The sequence below is a fragment of the Symphalangus syndactylus genome, chromosome 14 (genome assembly GCF_028878055.3).
Source record: "Symphalangus syndactylus isolate Jambi chromosome 14, NHGRI_mSymSyn1-v2.1_pri, whole genome shotgun sequence".
NCBI classification, from domain to species: domain Eukaryota; kingdom Metazoa; phylum Chordata; class Mammalia; order Primates; family Hylobatidae; genus Symphalangus; species Symphalangus syndactylus.
The window spans coordinates 7,996,224-8,015,475 of NC_072436.2; the positions used below are offsets into that span (position 1 = coordinate 7,996,224).

General features: G+C 54.7%; 4 protein-coding genes across 19 annotated transcripts in view; 1 reads left to right on the forward strand and 3 right to left on the reverse strand.

Moving 5' to 3' along the window:
- B3GNTL1 (UDP-GlcNAc:betaGal beta-1,3-N-acetylglucosaminyltransferase like 1) overlaps positions 1–4,092 on the forward strand; it is a 104,848-nt gene extending 100,756 nt beyond the window's left edge. For 7 of the 14 annotated variants that reach the window (XM_063617158.1, XM_063617160.1, XM_063617159.1 and 4 more), the window contains one exon: positions 3,829–4,092. In XM_063617158.1, the coding sequence (XP_063473228.1) occupies positions 3,829–4,071 (243 nt within the window). In that variant the 3' untranslated portion in view covers positions 4,072–4,092. The other 7 variants (XM_063617162.1, XM_063617167.1, XM_063617164.1 and 4 more) reach the window with 6 other exon arrangements.
- LOC134732400 (uncharacterized) overlaps positions 1–19,252 on the reverse strand; it is a 132,893-nt gene that overhangs the window by 100,311 nt on the left and 13,330 nt on the right. The gene's annotated exons all lie outside the window — the stretch shown is intronic.
- TBCD (tubulin folding cofactor D) overlaps positions 5,230–19,252 on the reverse strand; it is a 195,197-nt gene continuing 181,174 nt past the window's right edge. For all 3 annotated transcript variants that reach the window (XM_055240525.2, XM_063617094.1, XM_063617093.1), the window contains 10 exons: positions 19,145–19,228; positions 18,039–18,197; positions 17,620–17,758; positions 16,383–16,504; positions 14,331–14,408; positions 9,939–10,028; positions 9,173–9,260; positions 8,152–8,261; positions 6,462–6,546; positions 5,230–5,473 (listed from right to left, as the gene is read on the reverse strand). In XM_055240525.2, coding sequence (XP_055096500.1) covers positions 5,360–5,473; positions 6,462–6,546; positions 8,152–8,261; positions 9,173–9,260; positions 9,939–10,028; positions 14,331–14,408; positions 16,383–16,504; positions 17,620–17,758; positions 18,039–18,197; positions 19,145–19,228 — 1,069 coding nt within the window. In that variant the 3' untranslated portion in view covers positions 5,230–5,359. The remainder of the gene's footprint in view (positions 5,474–6,461; positions 6,547–8,151; positions 8,262–9,172; positions 9,261–9,938; positions 10,029–14,330; positions 14,409–16,382; positions 16,505–17,619; positions 17,759–18,038; positions 18,198–19,144; positions 19,229–19,252) is intronic.
- Positions 5,480–6,450, reverse strand: LOC129461500 (uncharacterized). Its single transcript, XM_055240541.2, is given in 2 exon segments — positions 5,480–6,236; positions 6,239–6,450. Coding segments are annotated over 2 exon segments (696 nt in total). The 5' UTR covers positions 6,440–6,450; the 3' UTR covers positions 5,480–5,741.

Consider the following 19,252-nt stretch of genomic DNA (forward strand, 5'->3'; position numbering starts at 1 on the left):
TTGCAAACTCTAGAGCAGAGAGACAAGGGAGGAAGGACAGATAGCGGCAGAGCGTGTGGAAATGTTTTCCAGGAAGGATGGCTTTCATTTGAGTGACAGCATCATTTGAGTGACAGCAGTGGTAGGTGGTGTAATGGATTCTGATGTGGTGGGGGTTGGGGGTACAGCCAGGCTCCGATTCAAGGACCGAGGACTGTGACGGGAATGCATAGTCCCTCCTGTGTCCTGCCAGAGGCCAGAGACTTGTGTCCACCACTCTGCCGGGCTATCTTCAGGAACGTGTTCAGGAGGTGCTGGGGTGCAGGGCACGTCTGAAAGGCATTTCTGGACACCTGCTGTGGCCTCATACAGGAGAGTAGGTGACCTGGCCAAGGCCAGCACACGGGACAAGATTAAGCATCCAGGGATCCGGAGTCACAGCCCTCACTCCATTGCAGGGGTGGGGATGAGAGGCCAGAGGGGATCAGACAGGGGCAGCTGTTGATGGTTCTGAGATGCAGTTTCTGTCTGAGCGGCCTCCTCCCACTCCTGGCCTCTGCAGAGGGGTGGGTGTGTGGAGGGAAGGTGGGTCTGCCCTGGTTGAACAGCAGAGGCATTGCCTGTTGGTCTCATTCCATTCCGAGTGCCCCCAGGGAGAGTCAGCCACCTTATGTAGAGAGGCGAGGCCAGAAGGCCGGGGCGGGGCTCCCCTCTGCTGACCAACAGGCCTGTGGCACAAGCAGTGCTGGCTGCTGCCGTCTCTGGCCCTTGTCTCCTTCCAGCCTCTCTGCTATTAGGAGAGGAGCAGAAGTTCATAGTGGACCACGTGACAGGTGGACACAGGCCACCCCCAACCCCTGGCCCTGGAGGCAGCTCCACAGTGGCCTCCTAGAGCCAGGAGAGACCAGACTGAGCTGAATCTGCTGCTACCGACAGGACCTCACAGGGGGTGCCTTTGAGGACAACCTGAGGTCGCTGCACTTGCAGGAGGGCCAGGACTTCCTTCACTTCAGCTGACGGACCCATGGCAGCTGCTCCCAGGTAGGTCTTTTCACCGAAGCACCATCGGGGTTTGTTCCTTTATTATGCCTCATTTCCTTTTCATTCTGCTCTAATTTTCTTTACAGTTAGTCTTCTGCTTATGTTCAGCTCATTAATTTCCAGCCTTTCTTCTCTAATGTATAATTCACGACTTCAGAATCGCCTAAGCACCACTTTAGGTGAATTCCATCTGTTGTGATTAACTTTTATCTTTCATTATTTCTTTTAAAGAGATGTTTTTAAAAACATCTTTTTAAAATTTGTGCACACACACACACACACACACACACACTTGGGTTCTGTAACTGCCCATTGGGTCAAGCTTTTCTCCTTCAACTGTGCCTTATGACACTATTGAAATGTACCAATTCAATAAAATACACTGGTAGTAGGTGATCAATTTCTTCTTGAATGTTTGCTTTAATGTCTTCTAAGACTGTTACAAATGTAGGAAAGCTCTATCATCTTCCTGTTGAACTGAGCCTTTAATCATCATATAGTAATCTATTCCTAATAACACTATTTGCCTTCCTTTAACTGGAGAACTTACTTTGTCATTAACATAGAGGTTTTAATCCATTTACATGTATTGTGTCCTGAAATATTTATTTCTAATTGTATGTGTGTGTGTGTTTTGCAGCTTGTTCTGCCTTTTCCTCTTGCCATTCTTGCGTATTTTGATAGTGTATTTTTTATTCTTGTTCCATTTCTCTCCTACTAGTATAGAAGTTATCTTCCCCATATATTAACTGTTTGTGTGTGACTAAATACTTCAACATGCACTTAGCCAAGCTGATAACTGAATTATCTGCACTCTGTTCCAGGAGAATGTACAGACTTAAGATGCTCTAAATTCAGCCACCAACTCTGCCACTGATTTGTATGCTGCTGTTGTCCATTTTACGTGCTTTAAAAAAAAATCCACATATAAGCGATCTTTCTAGGTTTTTATGGTCACAGTTTATTGTTTTCCTTGCTCCACATTCCTCCAGCTATCCAACTGCGATCATTTCCCTCCTGCCTAAAGTTTATCCACTAAAGCAGTGGTTCTCAGCCAGGGGCACCCCTAGAAGATATTTGGCAATGTCTGGAGACATTTTTTTGTTCTTTTTGTCACAGCTGGGTAGGGGGATGCTGCTGCCATCTGGGATGTTGAACACCCTGCAATACACAGGACAGCTCTCAAAACAAATGACTCAACCCCAAATATTAAGCCAAGATTAAAAAACCAAACATGCATTAGAATGGCATATTTTTAGCTAAATGACTTAATTTTGTTCTCTTAATGTTATGCTGTGGACACAATTCAAGCAACTTGAAAGCTATTTTCTCTCAGCATAATGAAGATCTTGGTCTACTCACTGCTCAACTCCAGTGCTGCTGCTGGGAAATTGGTAGTCGTTTATATCACTCTGTCCTTCTTACAGTTCTGCAGTTTCACTGTGGCAGGTCTAAATGTGTGAGACTGTTAGGCTTCTGTATCTGGGGACTGTTGCATGTCAGGATTGAATATCTGCATCATTTCATTTCATTCTGAGACCCCAGTTACCCAAAGGTTAGACATTCTTCAATGTCTCTTGATGTTGCTTTCGTATTTTCCAGTTCTCTGGATAATTTTTTCAGATCTTCCAGTTTTCTAATTCTCTCTTCAGCTGTGTCTAAGCTATCCATTGAGCTTTCAATTTCACTTCTTACATTTCTAGGGGCTCTGTTTTTTTCTAATCTCTTCTTGATAATTTCTAGCCCTTTTCAAAAATGTACTCATATTAGAGACTACATTCTTCCAGAGAGGTTTTGTATTTGCATCTTCTGCCCCTTGTCTGGGAATACCACTGGTCAGGGCCAGGTCAATCAAATTTTCCACTATAGGAGTTTTGGGGATCATACAGGTAGTATTAATTGAGGCCACTTCAGGGGAGATTGAGATAAGAGTCCTGCTGCTGTTCCTTTGAAAAAGATTTATTTAGGGTCCCAGCTTTATATAGCAGTCTACTAGATCTGGCCCTGGGCCTTACATTCTCTGGTCCATTCTGCTATCAAAATAGCATGACTAGACTCCAGGGCTCAGCAGAAACCCTCAGGATCTCCAAGGTCTGTGCTCTCACATGGAGGGTTTCTGGTTTGTGCCTAGAACACGTTGGGGGGTGCACAAATCCCACATCAGCTCCCCAGTCCCAGGGATACTGGCTTCTTGCTGCTCTCTAAACTCACAAAGCTTGCTCCACCTCTGGGACCACAAGCATTCTCTTTTCTGCCATTGGGCACAGTTTGTTTGGACTTCTGCCCAAATGCTGCCCCTTCAGAGAGGTTTTCTGAACACCTCTTCTTGGAGTCAACACCCAACACGCCGTTCCATTGCCCACTTTATCTTTGCTCATAGCGCTCAGTATTGCCTGCCTTGATGGTGCTTGCTTGTTCATTTGCTATTGTCTGCCCCAGCTATCATGTGCACAAGGGGTTCCTCACCAAACTCCATCACCTGGACCCTGGTGGGCTCCAGAAACAGCGACTGAATGAAAAAGGGCTTTCCAGGCCACCAGGTGTCTGGTGAGCACAAGTGCCCCAGTGATGGATGGGATCCAGTGGGAAAGAGGCAGTGGCCAGGGGAGTGATCCACTTTCCTCAGGTTGCTAAGTTAGACCAACATTGAAAGAAGAACTGCTTTGCCACATAGTGTCACTGATGGGTCTGGGTGGGTAATTGACCTGCCTCCATGTCTTAAAATGCCATTTATCTGGAATCTTTTAATTGCACTAAGAACAGTTCATCATGTTTTTCTCAGAAGCCACTTGTTCCCTCCATCCTCAGTGCATCCCAGGCCAGCAGGAGCTTCGTGAGCTGCAGGCAAGACAATGGTGCGCCTCAGTTCCACACCCAGCAGATGCAACCAGAGTCTTGTGTGTGCTGACCCCAGGAGCCGAGCCTTTTCCACCGTGTGGACACATGTGGCCAAGGCTGGGCCTGGTCACCCAGGACCCTCACCACGTGACCCCAGCCAATCGAGGGGACAGTTCGAGGAGGAGGAGACCCCTATTACACAGGTTGGAATAAAATGTTTAAATTTCGTAAAAATGTAACCCAAGGCTCTTTTAAGGGATAAAGACTATTGGCCACCAGGTCAAACACAAGAATGGTAGTGTGTTAACCCCACACTCCTGTGCGGTCAGGTCACCACACACGTCCCGTGAAGAGCTGTCTGCTAAACACACAGCATGGACAGAGTCCTGGCCTTGTGGTCCTGGTGACCTCACAAGTGAGAACCACGACTGAGCCTTGCCTCACAGATGCAGGTGGCACCTCCCAGTTCTGGGGCTGTCCATGTTCCTGAGAGCAGGCCGGGGAGCCACCCCAATCTACACCACATACACGGCACCCCTGGGCTCTTCACACAGGGAAAGGGCTGCTCACCCAAGCCCTTGGGCCTCCAAGTGGCCACACCTGGGGCTGCTTTGGTGCTGCTGGCCGTGGTTCTGCACCTCAAGCCCTGTGAGCACAGCACAGGTCCCAGCATGGGTGTGGGTTGCTACCACAGTGAAATTTTTATACACGTTCCCCTCACCGGCTTTGGGATGGATCAGCAGGAGCTCAGACATGGAGACAAAGGCAGCCTTCTGTCCTCTGCTTAAAACCCAAGTGTAGACTCTGGGTAGCCTTCTGTCCTCTGCGTAAAAACCCAAGTGTAGACTCTGCCAGGCTCTCCTAAGACAGTGTCATCATTTCAAGAATAGTATTTCCCACATTATTGTAGAGGCACACATTGGACTCTGACGATTCCCCTTGCAGCAGACATTTGTGAAGCTGCTGGTCTGCACACCCATCAATCAGTGACTCCTGCACTGCAGAGGGGCCACATGCACAATGCTCACATGTGCACAGGTGGGAGGACAGCACCCCCACCAGGTAGACGGGCCCAAAAACAGCATCTGCCCAGCACTCTAGACCATGCCTGCCACCAGGGCTTGTCAGTTCTCTGGCATTTGAACCTCTGATTTAACATTCATCTCTCTCCAAGACTGGGCAGGGCACCGCCTGCGGCCAGAGGTCTCCCACAGCAGGGACAGCACCAGGCAAAAGGCGGCCTGGTCTCCAGGCAGGAGGAGTAGAGCCACCTCCCCTCTGGCTGACCCCACCTCCCCTCTGGCTGACCCCTGGGCAGTGAGCCTCTCCATCACCCCTACACACATCAGGCTCAGAGACAAAAGGCAGAACTTCTTGGTACATGATTTTATAGGAAGCACATTTGTGTTCAAGTGAAGGCAGAGGCATCCACCCCAGGTCACTAGAGTGCAGGTGCAGAGAGGAAAAGCTGTCAGCTGGTGCCAGCCTCCAAGAGCCAGCGCTACACAGCTGGAGGCACCACTGTGCTCAGGCTTTCCACACCGGCCTCCCTCAGGAACAAGACGTCCTCACCAGGCAGGGATGAGATATGGGCTCCAGGACTGGCTTCAGCAGGCTGAAGAAGAGGTAAGACAAGCTCAGGCTGGTCAGCTCCAACACACATCATTCCCAGCCAGGGGACCCTCGCCCCCTGGGCCCTGTGTGGGGACTGACACTGCGTTCCTGCAGGAAACTGTGTGTGCCGTTTCCCGCAAACCCAGGAGCCCGAGCTATGTGGCTGACAGGTGCACATGACTGACGTGTCCTCGGAAGGGCACCCCATCTGGGGATGCTGCATCTAGGGAGCGGGAAGAGAGGTTCACTGCACTGCTCTTAACCTGCATTCACATGTTTGAAACTTTTCCTAATAAAAATGTAAAAAGCACATTTAATTCCAAAAAGTCTGCTGTTGAGTTCAGCCTGTACACACACAGAAATGGGGGAGGGTGTGTCCTGATGCTCAGCCCGTCCCCACTGCCCCCATGTATCTGGACATGGTTCTCCTCCTCCCTCTTGGATATAACCTCCTGCTGGAAGGAGGCTGAGAGGAAGGAGCCAACCCTGGTAACTAGAGAGACAGCACAGCAACCCTGGGCCCCAGCCTCCGTGAGAATTGAGGTACTTGTTTTTGTTACTTTAGAAGAAGAGTGACGGGCTGGCGAGGTGCACAGGGGCAGCTTCTGGGGGCCTCTCACCGAGCCCCGGCCCCACTCATGGGAGGCAGATGAGGAGGGGTAGGGAGGCACTCTTGGCACTTGGAGCACAAACAGACCCCAGGGCCAGGCGTGAGGAGCCTGGATCAAGCTGGTGCCAGCCCCACCCACTCCCCGGCCCCCCAAACACGCCCCAGAGCAAGTGGAGTGGATGCCACGGGGGTCCACAGGTGTGGGCAGTGGCCAGAGAAGGCAGCTCTGCTGGTCCCGTAATCCCAGGGGTCCTGACATGAGACGAGGGAATAGGCCGTGTGCACACACTGGCAGAAGCTGAGCACAGCCACTGGCCCCAGAACATTCCAGAGCTCAGGGAAGCACAGGCACCTCATGCTGTGAAGGTGACAGGGTTACCTGAGGCACCAGCTGGGGCCTGGGCACACCCAGGAGGTCACACAGACGGTTGCGCTGCTGTCTCACCACCGCAAGCTCCGCGCCCCTGTGAGGAGAGGGAGAGCCGTGAGTCTCTCGAGTGCCCACCTGAGAACCTCAGGTGTGCGGAGGCCCCGCGTCAAGCTTCCATGGCCCTCATCAGGGAAAGGAGACCTCACCCCCGATATCCAAAGCCAGGCTGAGGGCAGAAAAGACATCACAGGAGCACGTTCTCCAGCACAGCCTCGAGCCTGAACCCTTTCCAGAATCGCAGGAGGACGGTTCCTTCCCAACATGGGGTGTCCTTGGGGAGGACCACGCCCAGCGCAGGGACTGCGGGAGGACGGACCAAGCGAGGCCAAGAAGGGGCTGACAAGGGTTTTCAAGGTTTTAATTTAGCTGTTGATGCAAAATAAAAATTCTAGCAATGCTGTGGAGATATCTGGGGCATGTTTTTTGTTTGTAATTAAAAACATTCTCTTTAAATTCTAAGGAATTTTTTTTTTAACAGGGGTTTAAACGAGAGGAGAAGCCCCCAGGCCCACCCTGCTAGTTCCTCCTTCCCTGATGTGAGGAAAGGAGGCCGCCCTGGCCCAGCCTCGCTGGAGGAGGCCTCGCCCCGCTCGGGACACCTGGCTTCTTCACTGTCCTAAAGCCAATTATTTTAGAATCTGATCCAGAATGCACCTTGGTGTTTTTTTTTAAAACCATCATTGTAAAAACGTATCTCCAAAGCAGTAGTTAAGATGGCCGATCTCTCAATGGATGTTGACAAGACAGCCCGGCTGCTCCTGGTTCCTCTCCTGGGACCACGTGTTTGTTTAGGAGCAGAGACACTCCTCCCCAAACCAGAAAACCTCGCAGAACCCTGGAGAGGCCACCTCTGTCCTCCGAGGCCACAGTGGCTGCCTGGCACGTGAACTCTATGGGAACCCAGCCCTGTGGGAAGGTCACTGTTCCAAGGAGACACCTAGGGAACGTCACCTACGTCCTTGCTGGATTCAACGGGGGCACGGACCCCACAGACCTGTAGCAACGCACCGGGATCTGCACTTTCCCCACTCTGCTCTCTCATTCAGACCCTCCCACTCCCCACTCAATACACGCGTCTTTCAAAACCCCACCACGGTAAAGAAGCCAGCCCATGTTGCAGAAGCTGTGCCTGCCACAGTAAATGTGGAGAGTGGCGCTATGGCCTCCTGAGGGCCTCATGGCCCTGAGGAAGGGAGCAGACATCAGAGCAGAGGCGTGCGGAGAGCTTTTCTTGTTTCCGCCTGTGCCTCTTGATTTCCAACAGGTGCTCACGTGGCCTGTTCCAAGAAAACTTTAGATTGGTCTGGGGCAGCAGTACCTGCCAGGCCTTCAGTGCCCCCTGCTCCACGGGCCACCAGACACAGCCTTGTGGTGGCACAGGTGCCCGCTCCCCTGGTGGGATGGATGGCTTTGCTGTGTTTCTGACACCTGACAGTGTTCGGGGACAGGGCGGTTGAGAAGAGGTTTCAGCTACAGCACCACTGCTGCCTCGTAAAATCCAAGCAGAGGCTGTCAAGGCCTGGGAACCCTCTTTCCTCCTGCTATCAGAGGGTTTTGGGAGAGACGAGTAGACGCGGTGGGGACAGGAAGAGGGGCGGTACCAGGCCCAGGTGGCCGTGCAGGAAGGGCCTTCACTCACCACGCGGTGTCACTGAGAACAGTCACCACCTCGTCCAGCACATCCGCGCCCACGATGTCACCGTAGGTGAGCAATGTCTCGTACACCTGGCTGGCCGTGGTCTTCCGGATCTGGGACAGGGACGCGGTGCATTTGCAGGAGGGAAGCGCCACCGCCCCACCCCGGAGAGACGACAGGAGCCAAGCCAGGGAGCCCCATCAGTGGAAGGCGTCAGGAGGAGGGCGCTGACCCTGTATCTCATCCCAGCCACAGCAGGGCCGCAACCAAGAGGAGGCGCCTTCCAGGCCCATTAACCACCTCCTCCCTCCAGACACACAGCTAGCTGCAGGATCCCAGCAGTGAAGGTCACATCATTCTTGTTTAAATGCTTTATTAACCAACCTGCTCCCTCACCAGAGAAGCAATCTCACCTGCTCTCTTTTCTAGCGGTGCCCTGGTCATCACATGTCTCACTGCGCTGGTGGTCAGAGCCCCGGGCCCACCCCTAGAGGTCCTGAGTCAGCAGGACAGGGCCCAGGAACTGCACTGCTGAAGCCCCAGAGGTGCCGAGGCTGAGGGTCCAGCACCCCACTTTGAGAACCACCGTATAACGTGAAGTTACTTTTGCCTTTTAGGAAAATGTCACCTTTGGATCATCTAAGGTTTTTTTTGCAGCCAGGAGAAAAGAAATCCTAGAAATCTAACAGCCAGGGAGTGCTGGGGATGAAGGGCACTGCCCCTAGGTGTGGCTGAACCACTTCAGCCTGGGTCCTTCTGGAAGCTCCTGAGCCAGATCCCACTACCAGGTCACCCCTCAATTTATGTCCATAGAAATACCAGCCGGACACCCCGTCCTTGAAGCCAGAACAGTGACGTCCAGAGCCCCTTGACAGCTGTGTGCCTGTGATGTGTCATCAGCCAGGTGTGTTAACAAGAGAGAGGCTCGGAGCACACCAACACAACAGTGCCTTCGAAGGCCTTCTTGTCACCAAGGGGCTTGAGTCCACAGGGCAAACACCCGTGAGCAGGGGGAGGCACTCACCAGCGGAAAGCGGTGGCAGAGGAGCAGACACAGCTGCAGGAGGGCCTTCTTCCTCACGTCGCCGGGGAACTGCACCATCCCGCAGAACCTGCCGAGAGCAGCACATGGCTCCGGGTGAGCCCCGCCCCGCGCAGGCCAACCCCAGGAAACCCCAGACCCAAAGTCCCATGTGGAGGCCTGGGGAGAGCAGACCCGTGAGCACAGGGCAGGGCTGGAGCCCTGAGCCGAGGTGTGTGTGTGTGTGCACATATGCACTGTGCCCACAAGCGAGTGTCGCACTGGGAAAGCCACTGTGGGAAGCGAGGACGCCTCACAGAGGGTCTCCTGCAGGGCTGCTCCCCCTGCCATGAGGACCCCCGCCTCAAGGAGCCACAGAGCAGCCAAGGTGCCTGTCGCTGGCTGGCGCACCTGCCCAGTGTCCACCTAAGCACCGCAGAGGAACAGCGACCCCCAGGGCACACAGGAGAATTGGGGAGGCAGCCCCTGACCACGCACCTCCTTTCCCGGGCCTCCCCTCCCCACAGGGCAGAGCGGGAGGGCAGCAGGGGCTGCGCTCGCCTGTTCCAGCGGGAACTCCCTCCACCAGCACCTGGGCTGCCTCGCCTCCCATTGCGACTGCTTTGAACATTGGAATGCACCATCTTAGCTTAGCTTGAGGAGTAACACTAACTGCTCCTCTCCCGCCTGGAGCCGCGGACTCCTGCCCTCAGCCAAGGGAGGCTGCGCCCTGCCATTCCGTGTAAGGCCAGTAGCACTTGAAACTCACACTGCAATGCCTGACAGGAGTTTCTGGACGTCTTTTGAATTCTTGATTTCTTTCTTACAAAGCGCAAGCAACTTCACAGCAAAGGGGTGGCTGGAAGAACAACACACACTTTAGAGATGAGCTTTCACAGGCAGCCCCAGGATGCACACTTTTTCTGTCTCAAAGAAGGTCAACTCCGTCCTCCCAGTGGCTCAGTCCAAGAAGCCTGTGGCAGCCCTGTGGCCCCTCTGCCAGCAAGTCCACTGGTCCCCATCCCGATACCTCCACAGGCTGGCCTGGTCCCTAGCGGCTGTGCCACCACCTGGCCGGCCTCTGCTGTCTCTCACCTGTGGTGCAGCAGCCCCCACGGGGCCCCACCTCCCTTCCCAGGCCCCAGGGTCTGTCCCCAACACAGTGGCAGCCAGGATGCCTGTGCTCCTCCACCGCCCTCTCCAGAGGCGGCCCGGCGTGGGCTGCCGCAGAGCCGGGGGGATTTGCCGACGCACAGAGGACACACAAGGCTGTGCAGTGTTGTTCTGAGCCTTCAGTGGCAGCAGGGACAAGGGCTGAAGCTTGGTGCTGATAAAGGCACAGCCCTGATGAGCAGCTCTGAGAGGGCACCGGAAGGCCACTCCAGGGAGGAGAAGGCACGCACCTGCCTCTCTCAGTGGGGAATGCAGCCAAGCTCCAGCCACCCGACAGGCCAGGAAACCCTCACTGCTGACCGTGGGTCAAGGAGACCCACGGTTCCAGGGAGCACAGGCAGACTCAGAGGTGACACTCAAAAGCAACAACAGAAGCCAGGAGGAAGTGGAGAATATTTCTAATATGCTGAAACAAAACAGCTGCCTGAATTCCATATACCCTCTGAAAATAATCTGCACATAAAATGGGAGAGCTTCACCGCAGCAGACCCCACTCGAGAAATCCAAGGGAGTGTGCTCTAGGGAGAGGAAATGCAAACCCTGATCCCGGGGGGTCCCAAAATCAGTAAGTGATGAGAGACAAAGAAATAAAAAACGTGGAAAATTCAAAATAACGCAAATTATACAATACCACAATCAACAGGAAACCACGTACATCTAAGACAAAATATCTGACAATAATAGCATATAACTCAAGACAGAAGCACGCGGAACCAACACGTTCTAATATCCTTGCTATTGTCCAATAAGGACAAAATGCTGAAAACTGGACTTCACTAAGAATATGTGATGTCATTTCTAATTTCTAGGGTAAGCGTTAACAGAACAGAAAAAAGAGTAAAATGTCCCAAACAAATATATGAAAATAATGGAATGACAAAAGCAATTCTACTAATGCAACAAAAAGCACAGGTGGGGACAGGGAGGGGGCACTGGGAACGCAGCACAGGGAAAAGTCCTGTGAGTGGCAGACTGAGAACCAAGGGGATTATAAAGGTCATGAAGGACGCAGGTAAAAGCTACAGGCTGAATTTTTACAAAACTATACACTGTTGTATGAGAGACATACAAAAACATACATGTATGAAGATACTGAAAGTAGAAGGATGGAAACAAGTAGTTCAAAGTCAAGTGAAGCAAGACAAAGAATGAGCAGAGCCAAAAGCATCCTAGAAATGGCTGAGAAGGATTCAGCCCACAAACACGCTTCAAAACCTGAAAAGCCAAAACTGACAAAACTGTAGAGAGAAATACAAAGCTGTATTCATAGCAGGACATGGCAGGAGGGTATTTTCTGTACCATCCTATTTTGGAAAAAAAAAAAACTTTTTTTTTAAACAGAGTCTGGCTATGTTGCCCAGGCTGGAGTGCAGTGGCTCAATCTCAGCTCACTGCAACCTTCGCCTCCCAGGCCCAGGCCATCCTCCCACCTTGGCCTCCCAAGTAATTGGGACTACAGGCACCACCACACCCAGCTAATGTTTTTGTATTTTTTGTAGAGATGGGGTTTCACCATGCTGGCCAGGCTGGTCTCAAACTCCGGAGCTCAAGTGATCCACCTGCCTTGGCCTCCCGAAGTGCTGGGATTACAGGCGTGAGCCATGGTGCCCAGCCTTATTTTGAATAATTTTTTTTTTAGAGATAGAGTCTTGCTCTGTCGCCCAGGCTGGAGTGCAGTGGCGCGATCTCGGCTCACTGCAAGCTCCGCCTCCCGGGTTCACGCCATTCTCCTGCCTCAGCCTCTCCGAGTAGCTGGGACTACAGGCGCCCGCCACCACGCCCGGCTAATTTTTTGTATTTTTAGTAGAGACGGGGTTTCACCGTGGTCTCGATCTCCTGACCTTGTGATCCACCCGCCTCAGCCTCCCAAAGTGCTGGGATTAAAAGAGTGAGCCACCGTGCCCAGCCTATTTTGAAATTTTTAAGCCAGAAAAATATGTTAATATTTTAGGCCAGGTACGGTGGCTCACACCTATAATCCCAGCACTTTGGGAGGCAGAGGTGGGCAGATCACCTCAGGTCGGGAGTTCAAGACCAGCCTGACCAACGTGGTGAAACCCCATCTCTACTAAAAATACAAAATTACCTGGGCATGGTAGTGCATGCCTGTAATCCCAGCTACTAGGGAGGCTGAGGCAGGAGAATCACTTGAACCCAGGAGGCAGAGGTTGCGGTGAGCTGAGATCATACCAATTCACTCCAGTCTGGGCAGCAACAGCAAAACTCCATCTCAAAAATAAAATTTAAATGGAATATTTAGCATTGTATTAAAGGATAATACGCCACAACCGCGCTGGGTGCACCTGTGAACGTGGAGGTTGTTCCAGCAGCAGGTATAAGTAGATCAGTCAGTGATGCCCCATTAACAAATTAAAAGGGGAAACCCTTCGATGCTGTTAGATTAAAACACATGTGCAGCGTCCAGCAAAGATGGAGCAACAGAGACCAGATCCACCTCCCGCCCAAAGGTTAAGGCAGAGCCAAGTCCAGCCAAGTCCTGGCAGACTCCAGCGGGACGCCCGTGGTGAGAAGCAGGGAATCCCAAGACTGCAGAGCTCGCTCAGGTTCTCAGCACCAGAGGGGGCTTCCTGGGGGCCCTTGAGGACTCACCTGGGCCTGGGTCAGCCAGTGCCTGAGTACGAGGACGCTGTCCAAGGCTGGGGAGCAACCACCCAAAAGATGGCCAGAAGCCCCGGCACTGCCCCAACAGCGGTGGGAATGGAAGCGCCAGGGAGCAGAGACCTTAAAGGGGCAGAAAACCCTGGAGACCAGCACGGCTCTGGGTCCACCTGACAGCTTAAGAGCAGCGCCCAAGCCAGGCTCAGTGGCTCACGCCTGTAATCCCAGCACTTTGGGAGGCCGAGGTGGGCAGGTCACTTGAGGTCAGGAGTTCAAGACCAGCCTGACCAATGTGGTGAAACCCTGTCTCTACTAAAAATACAAAAAATTATCCAGCTGTGATGGTGCATGCCTGTAATCCCAGCTACTCAGGAGGCTGAGAGAGAACTGCTTGAACGCGGGAGGAGGTTGCAGTGAGCTGAAATCGAGCTACTGCACTCCAGCCTGGGCGACAGGGCAAGACTCCACCTCAAAACAAATAAAAAAAAAAAAAGCAGTGCCCCCTAAAAAAGACCACACTGTCTCCAGATGACCCAACGTGCCCCGGATACAAATATATCCAGGCCAGGAGCAGTGGCTCACACCTGTAATCCCAGCACTTTAGGAGGCCAAGGCAGGCACTTGAGGCCAGGAGTTCAAGACCAGCCTGGGAAACATAGTGAAACCCCGTCTCTACTAAAAATACAAACATTAGCCACACATTAGACTACAGCGCATGCCTGTAGTCCCAGATACTTGGGAGGCTGAGGTAGAGGCTGCAGTGAGCTGTGACTGTGCCACTGCACTCCAGCCTGGGCAACAGAGCTAGACCGTCTCAAGAAAAAAAAAAAAAAAGACTGGCCCAACACGGTAAAATTCAATGAAGCAAGAAAATACGGCAACAGCGAGATGAGCACTCAGAGCCAACGACCCAGCTGAGACCGGCCAGGGGCATCCGCACGGCGCAGAAACAAGGGGCTCCCATCTCCTGGGCAAGTCCTCACCAGGTCCCCGGCCTCTGCCCTCTCCCCTGCGAGTCTCATCCCCATACAGTCGAGGCCCCTTCAGGCTCCCGCGGCTCCCAGCACAACCCTGAGGCCCACCCCTGGCCCGGTGGGATACCTGGAGGGAGAGTGCACAGCAGGGCCCCCGGCTCAGCCCCAGATGGGGCTGACTGCACTTACAGTCGTAGTATGTCATTATGTAAATACGCTATCATTCCGTTATTCTGAGGGCCAGCTGTGATGACGGTATTTACAGTCATCATAACTGACCCTGAACGCACTGGAAGATCATTTCCGGAAATTCTGATCTCTGTGTCTGATGACTTTTTAATACGTGAGCTACTTAGGTTTAATCAGAAAGGAAGCCATGAAAAGCGGAGCCTCACTCCTCCTCCGTGGTGAAGATGTCGAAGCAGCCGTGTGTGAGCACGTGGTCCAGCGTCTTCAGCAGCGGCACGGACACCCTGAGGGGAGAAGGAGCTGTGAGACCCTGGACACCAGCAACAAGGAAGCCCATCTCCCTGAATGGCTGAGAGTCAGCACGATCCCAGTGGGAACCCTAGCACTGCGGTGGAAACCGACAAGCCCCCTTTATAATTTACGTGGAAACACAAAGCTTCAGGAAAAGACAAAACAGCTGTGGCAGGAAGAAAGAAGGCTGGAGGCCGACACTGAACTTGGAAGATGATGGTAAAGTGGAAGGGATGGAAACAGCACGGCCCTGGTGCCACGTGAAGCAAACACGTCGGGCACAGAAGAGTCCAAAGTAAACCCACAGCTTCTTACAAAGCTGCGACGGCAGCATGAGGGGAGCCCTCCCAGCAACTGGGGTGGGCACCGCTGGGCATCAAGGTCCCTGTGCCGATGCTGTACCATGTACGAAACCTCACTCAAGACGCACCCCAGGTCTAAATACACAACCCAAAACTATAAAACTTCTAGGACAAAACAGAAAATCTCGGCCACCATGGATTAGGCAAGCTGTTTTCGACACACCAGAAAAATATGTGCCTCAGAGAACAAGGGGAGATGCTGGGGCATGAGGAAAGCGTGAGGGCCCCGATTGGTGCGTGAAAGGACAGGCAGGGAGAAAACACCCTCACGTCACATGTGTGACGAGGGAGGATCAGAACACAACAGTCAGGGAAGGAGAACAGAAAAAAATGAAGACACTTCTCCAAAGAGAATATAAAACAGCAACGCGCCGGTGACAGTGACCTCAGACAGCATCAGCAGAAAGACAGGACACGTGGGCGTTCCAGAAACCCTCCAGCAGCTTTCCAAGGCTAGACGTTCGCCTCTGTGTGAGCCAGCCTGCGGCGCCTCGGTATTCACCCCACAGAAAAGGAGCCTCGGAGGTCCCCTCTGGGCGACAGGAGCATCAGGAGAGCTTCAGCACAGGCCAACTAACACACAGGAGAGCTGGGCTCCGCAGCCCACGGAGAGGGAGGCCCTGCTGTGCACACCTGCCCACAGGCTTTGCACACACAGACACCTGCAGCTCTACCAGCCAACAGCCCCGACGCGGAAACCACCAAAACGCCCAGACAGACGCACTGTGGTGCCTCCACCAACGGACGCGACTGGTCAGCAAGGAGGAATGAGCGACCGGCACACGGCCCAGACGCCTCGAGTGACCACGTGCCGAGGCTACGGTGACGCAGGCCGGGGGCACGGACTCGAAGGGCTGGGAGGAAACCTTGGCTGGAGCCCACCGTCGTGACTGGGGAAGGTTTTAAGGGTGGACACCTGTCAAAATCGACCCAACTGCCCCTTTATGTGCAGCTGATTATAGTCGTAAGGAGAAGAGAAAACACGGCTGGGCCGAGTTGCTGTTTGCCGAGAGCGGCACCTGTGCTCTCACGGGAGAGGCTGCCGAGGCCCCGCCCGAGGGGACACCAGGCCCATGTCCTCGTCCTCACACATGCAGGGAAGAGCCCGTCCATAGGATGTTCCCAATTCTGAGGTCAAGGCCCACAGGGTCTACACTCCACCTCCACGTAAAGCCAGAAACTTCTAGAAAGCAGCCATGTTTCTCACTTGACATTCCATCCTCAGGAACGCGGAGCTCTCACTCACCAGGTGGCTGATGAGCGTCCACAAGTGCGTCCCCAGGAGCACCAAGCTGGAGGGGCTCCCCACAACACCTTCCTACACACAGGCACCACCTTCTACTCATATTACCTTTACGTCCAGTGTACACAGAATGGCCATTTCCCTGCCTCACGTGGAGGATGGAAGAGGAGGTGCAGGGGCTGAGGCCTGGCCGCCCAGAGAACCATGTGCTGCAGGCACATCCTCCTCGCTGAGCCACCAACTGGTAAAGCGTGTGTCTCACTTCTCCCTTCAGACCCTGCGAGACCCCGGGGATCTGTGGGAACCTGGGGAGAGGCACCAGCACCACTCACACCTCTGAGGCCCCAAGAGATACCACTCACCTCTCATTCAGAAGGTTGTCCTCAAAGATCTGCAGAAGGGTCCCACTGAAGATGCCCAGGGCCTGCGGGTCGCTCTGAATGCCCTTCATGTACTCAAAGAGGCTCTGGGTGGAGTGCCGGATCTGCAACACGGAGACACCTCAGAAGGCGGTGGGACCCCCGAGCCTGCCACCCCTCAGGCTTGGCCACAGCCGGTCAAGCATCTGCTAGAGCAGAACTGCTCCGAGCTGCAGAGACGCAAAGGTCTTGCCCGCCAGCGGCTGGTGCGGACGCCAGCACGGAGCCACCCACGGTGCAGACACCCAAAGCAGACACACGGCCCTCGGCAGCGGCAGCTCAGCCTGAGCCCTCACTTAGGACAGGGGGAGCGCACGTGACGAAAGGCTGCGGCCACTCACGTTGGGTTTCGCTCACGTTTCCCACTGAAGCGGGATTTGATAATCCCCGCAACTCCCCTGTGTGCAGAATGTCTCGGGGCCCCACTCGCCTGTGGCCCGGGTCTCCCCACACGCCTCCGCACGGCGCAGAGGGCACCTAACGTCCTGTGGCCTGGGTCTCCCTGCACGCCTCCTCACGGCACAGAGGGCACCTAACGTCCTGTGGCCTGGGTCTCCCTGCACGCCTCCGCACGGCGCAGAGGGCACCTCATGTCCTGTTACGTGTTTTCTAGGACGCAGCAGCTGTCACAGTGTTGCCACACGATGCAGGTCATGACCCAAGGTGCAGGGGCCACGAGTGACAAGATGCAGAGAGGCCTTCAAGTTCCACAGCTCAGCCATAGACTGAGGCTCTGGAGACCCTCCCCACAGACATGGAAAGCTGGGCCTGGAGCCCTGGAAGTGGAGGACGGAGGCAGATCTAGAACCTGATGGAGCCCAGGTACCCACATGCAGGCGTGAGACACAGGTCCTGGAGGGTTGAACCCCGAGGGGACGCTGGGAGCTCCAGGGCTGCGGCCGCAGGAAGAGAGTGGCGCTGGCCCACTTCAAAGTCTGCTGCTGACCCCCACTCAATGTGCTGTTCCACCTTCATCAGACTCAACCATCCCACAGGCCCTAAGCCTCCTGGGTCATGAAGAAGACACTGGGCCCCTGACCCCCTAACCAAATATGCCCGAGAGAGATAGAAAGCAATGGAAGAAAAGGCCCAGCTCCATACACGCTCCCAAGAGACAGGGAAGCGCCAGGCACCCCTGGAACCACCACCTCCCGCCCCAGCCAGCCCGACGCCTCCTCACCGTCGACTCCGTCAAGCCGCCCAGGGACACGACTAGCCCCAGCAGGACGTGGTAGCGGTAGGTGGGCAGCCCAAGGAGCTGGGTGATGCGTGGGAAGGCCTGGGAAGGTGCATTCCAGTTCACGGAGGCCACGTCGGACCTTCAAGAGAGTGGGTGAGACAAGGCCAGGCTGCCGATGATCTTGCCACGGCTGCGGGGCCAGCGCGGGGGGCCTACGTCCCAACAGTACCTGGGAGCCAGCGCGGGGGGCCTACGCCCCAACAGTACCTGGGAGCCAGCGCGGGGGGCCTACGTCCCAACAGTACCTGGGAGCCAGCGCGGGGGGCCTACGCCCCAACGGTATCTGGGGGCCAGCGCGGGGGGCCTACGCCCCAACGGTATCTGGGGGCCAGCGCGGGGGGCCTACGCCCCAACGGTACCTGGGAAAGAGCTTTTCCAGTTCTCCTCGGTGGGGCACGTGGGGGATGGGAGGGCTGTCAAAGTGCAGGAGAGTCAGGAACACGCTGGCGGCGTGAGCACGGAAACAGTCAATCTTCTCACTGGCCTGCTGGGCCATACAGCACATGATGCGCTCACAGCTGCAAACCGAGAGCGGGAGGTAAACCAAGGGCGGGCGGTAAATCAAGAGCGGGCAGTAAACCGAGCGCAGGTGGTCCAAGTCATGACTCCAGCCCAAGCACCATGAGGACATGCAGGCTCCTCAGGACATGGCGGCTGAGTTGGCAGCTGACACCAGGACACTGGCTCGGAAGAACCACACTCCGTTACCTTCACATCCCAGGAGCCCAACCCTACAGGTGCGCAGCAAACACATGCTATGTACATGTTACACATGTGCTACGTGTTACAAGCGTGCTGATGAGGTCTTAGGGTTGAAGCAGGGACAACTAATAGGATTACAGGAGCGGGTGGAGAAGAGTGATGGGGACAGAGAAGCTGGGGCTGGGGAAGAGATGGGGAGGGGGAAGGAGAAAGAGGTGAGAACTAAGGAAATCAGGTCCCGGGATCCCCACGACCGAGTGCCCCCGACAGAGAGACCGACAGCAAGGGCAGGGCCTGGGGGTACCCACAACCCAGTGCCCCCGACAGAGATGCACAGCAAGGCAGAGGCCCCAGTGGCAGCCTCAGGTGCAGGGAACTGAATGATGGCTCAGCTGGTCCTGGCAGGAGCGGACCCCCAGGTTCAGGGTCCTAAGCTGAGAAGTCCCCACCTCCTGCCCAGCCCTACCCCGGGAAGCTGGCTGTCATCAAACTGGCCAGAGCACTGTTGGAGGCCCAGGCTGGGGAGCAAAGCCTCGTGCTGGGGGCACTGGGCAGAGGTGGAGGAGCCCCAGCTCGAGCCACGGCTACGGACGCAGAAGGGGCCTGCACAAACCTGGGGTCAGGGACCAGAGAGGTTCTCTGGGAGGACGATGTGTGCCCAGCAGTGCAAATGCCACTGAGCACCAGGACCGCCCGCCCCGCCAGCCTCCCCAAGCTCGGGGCTGCCCTCTAGGGTGAAGAAGGCCTGCAACGCGACACTCACATGTGGGCCTCTATCAGCTCAGGCTGGCTCCGAGCCAGCAGAAGGGTCAGCTCCATCAGACTGGTCATGGCAGCCTTGCGGACCCTGATGGGACAAGGAGAGGCAGAG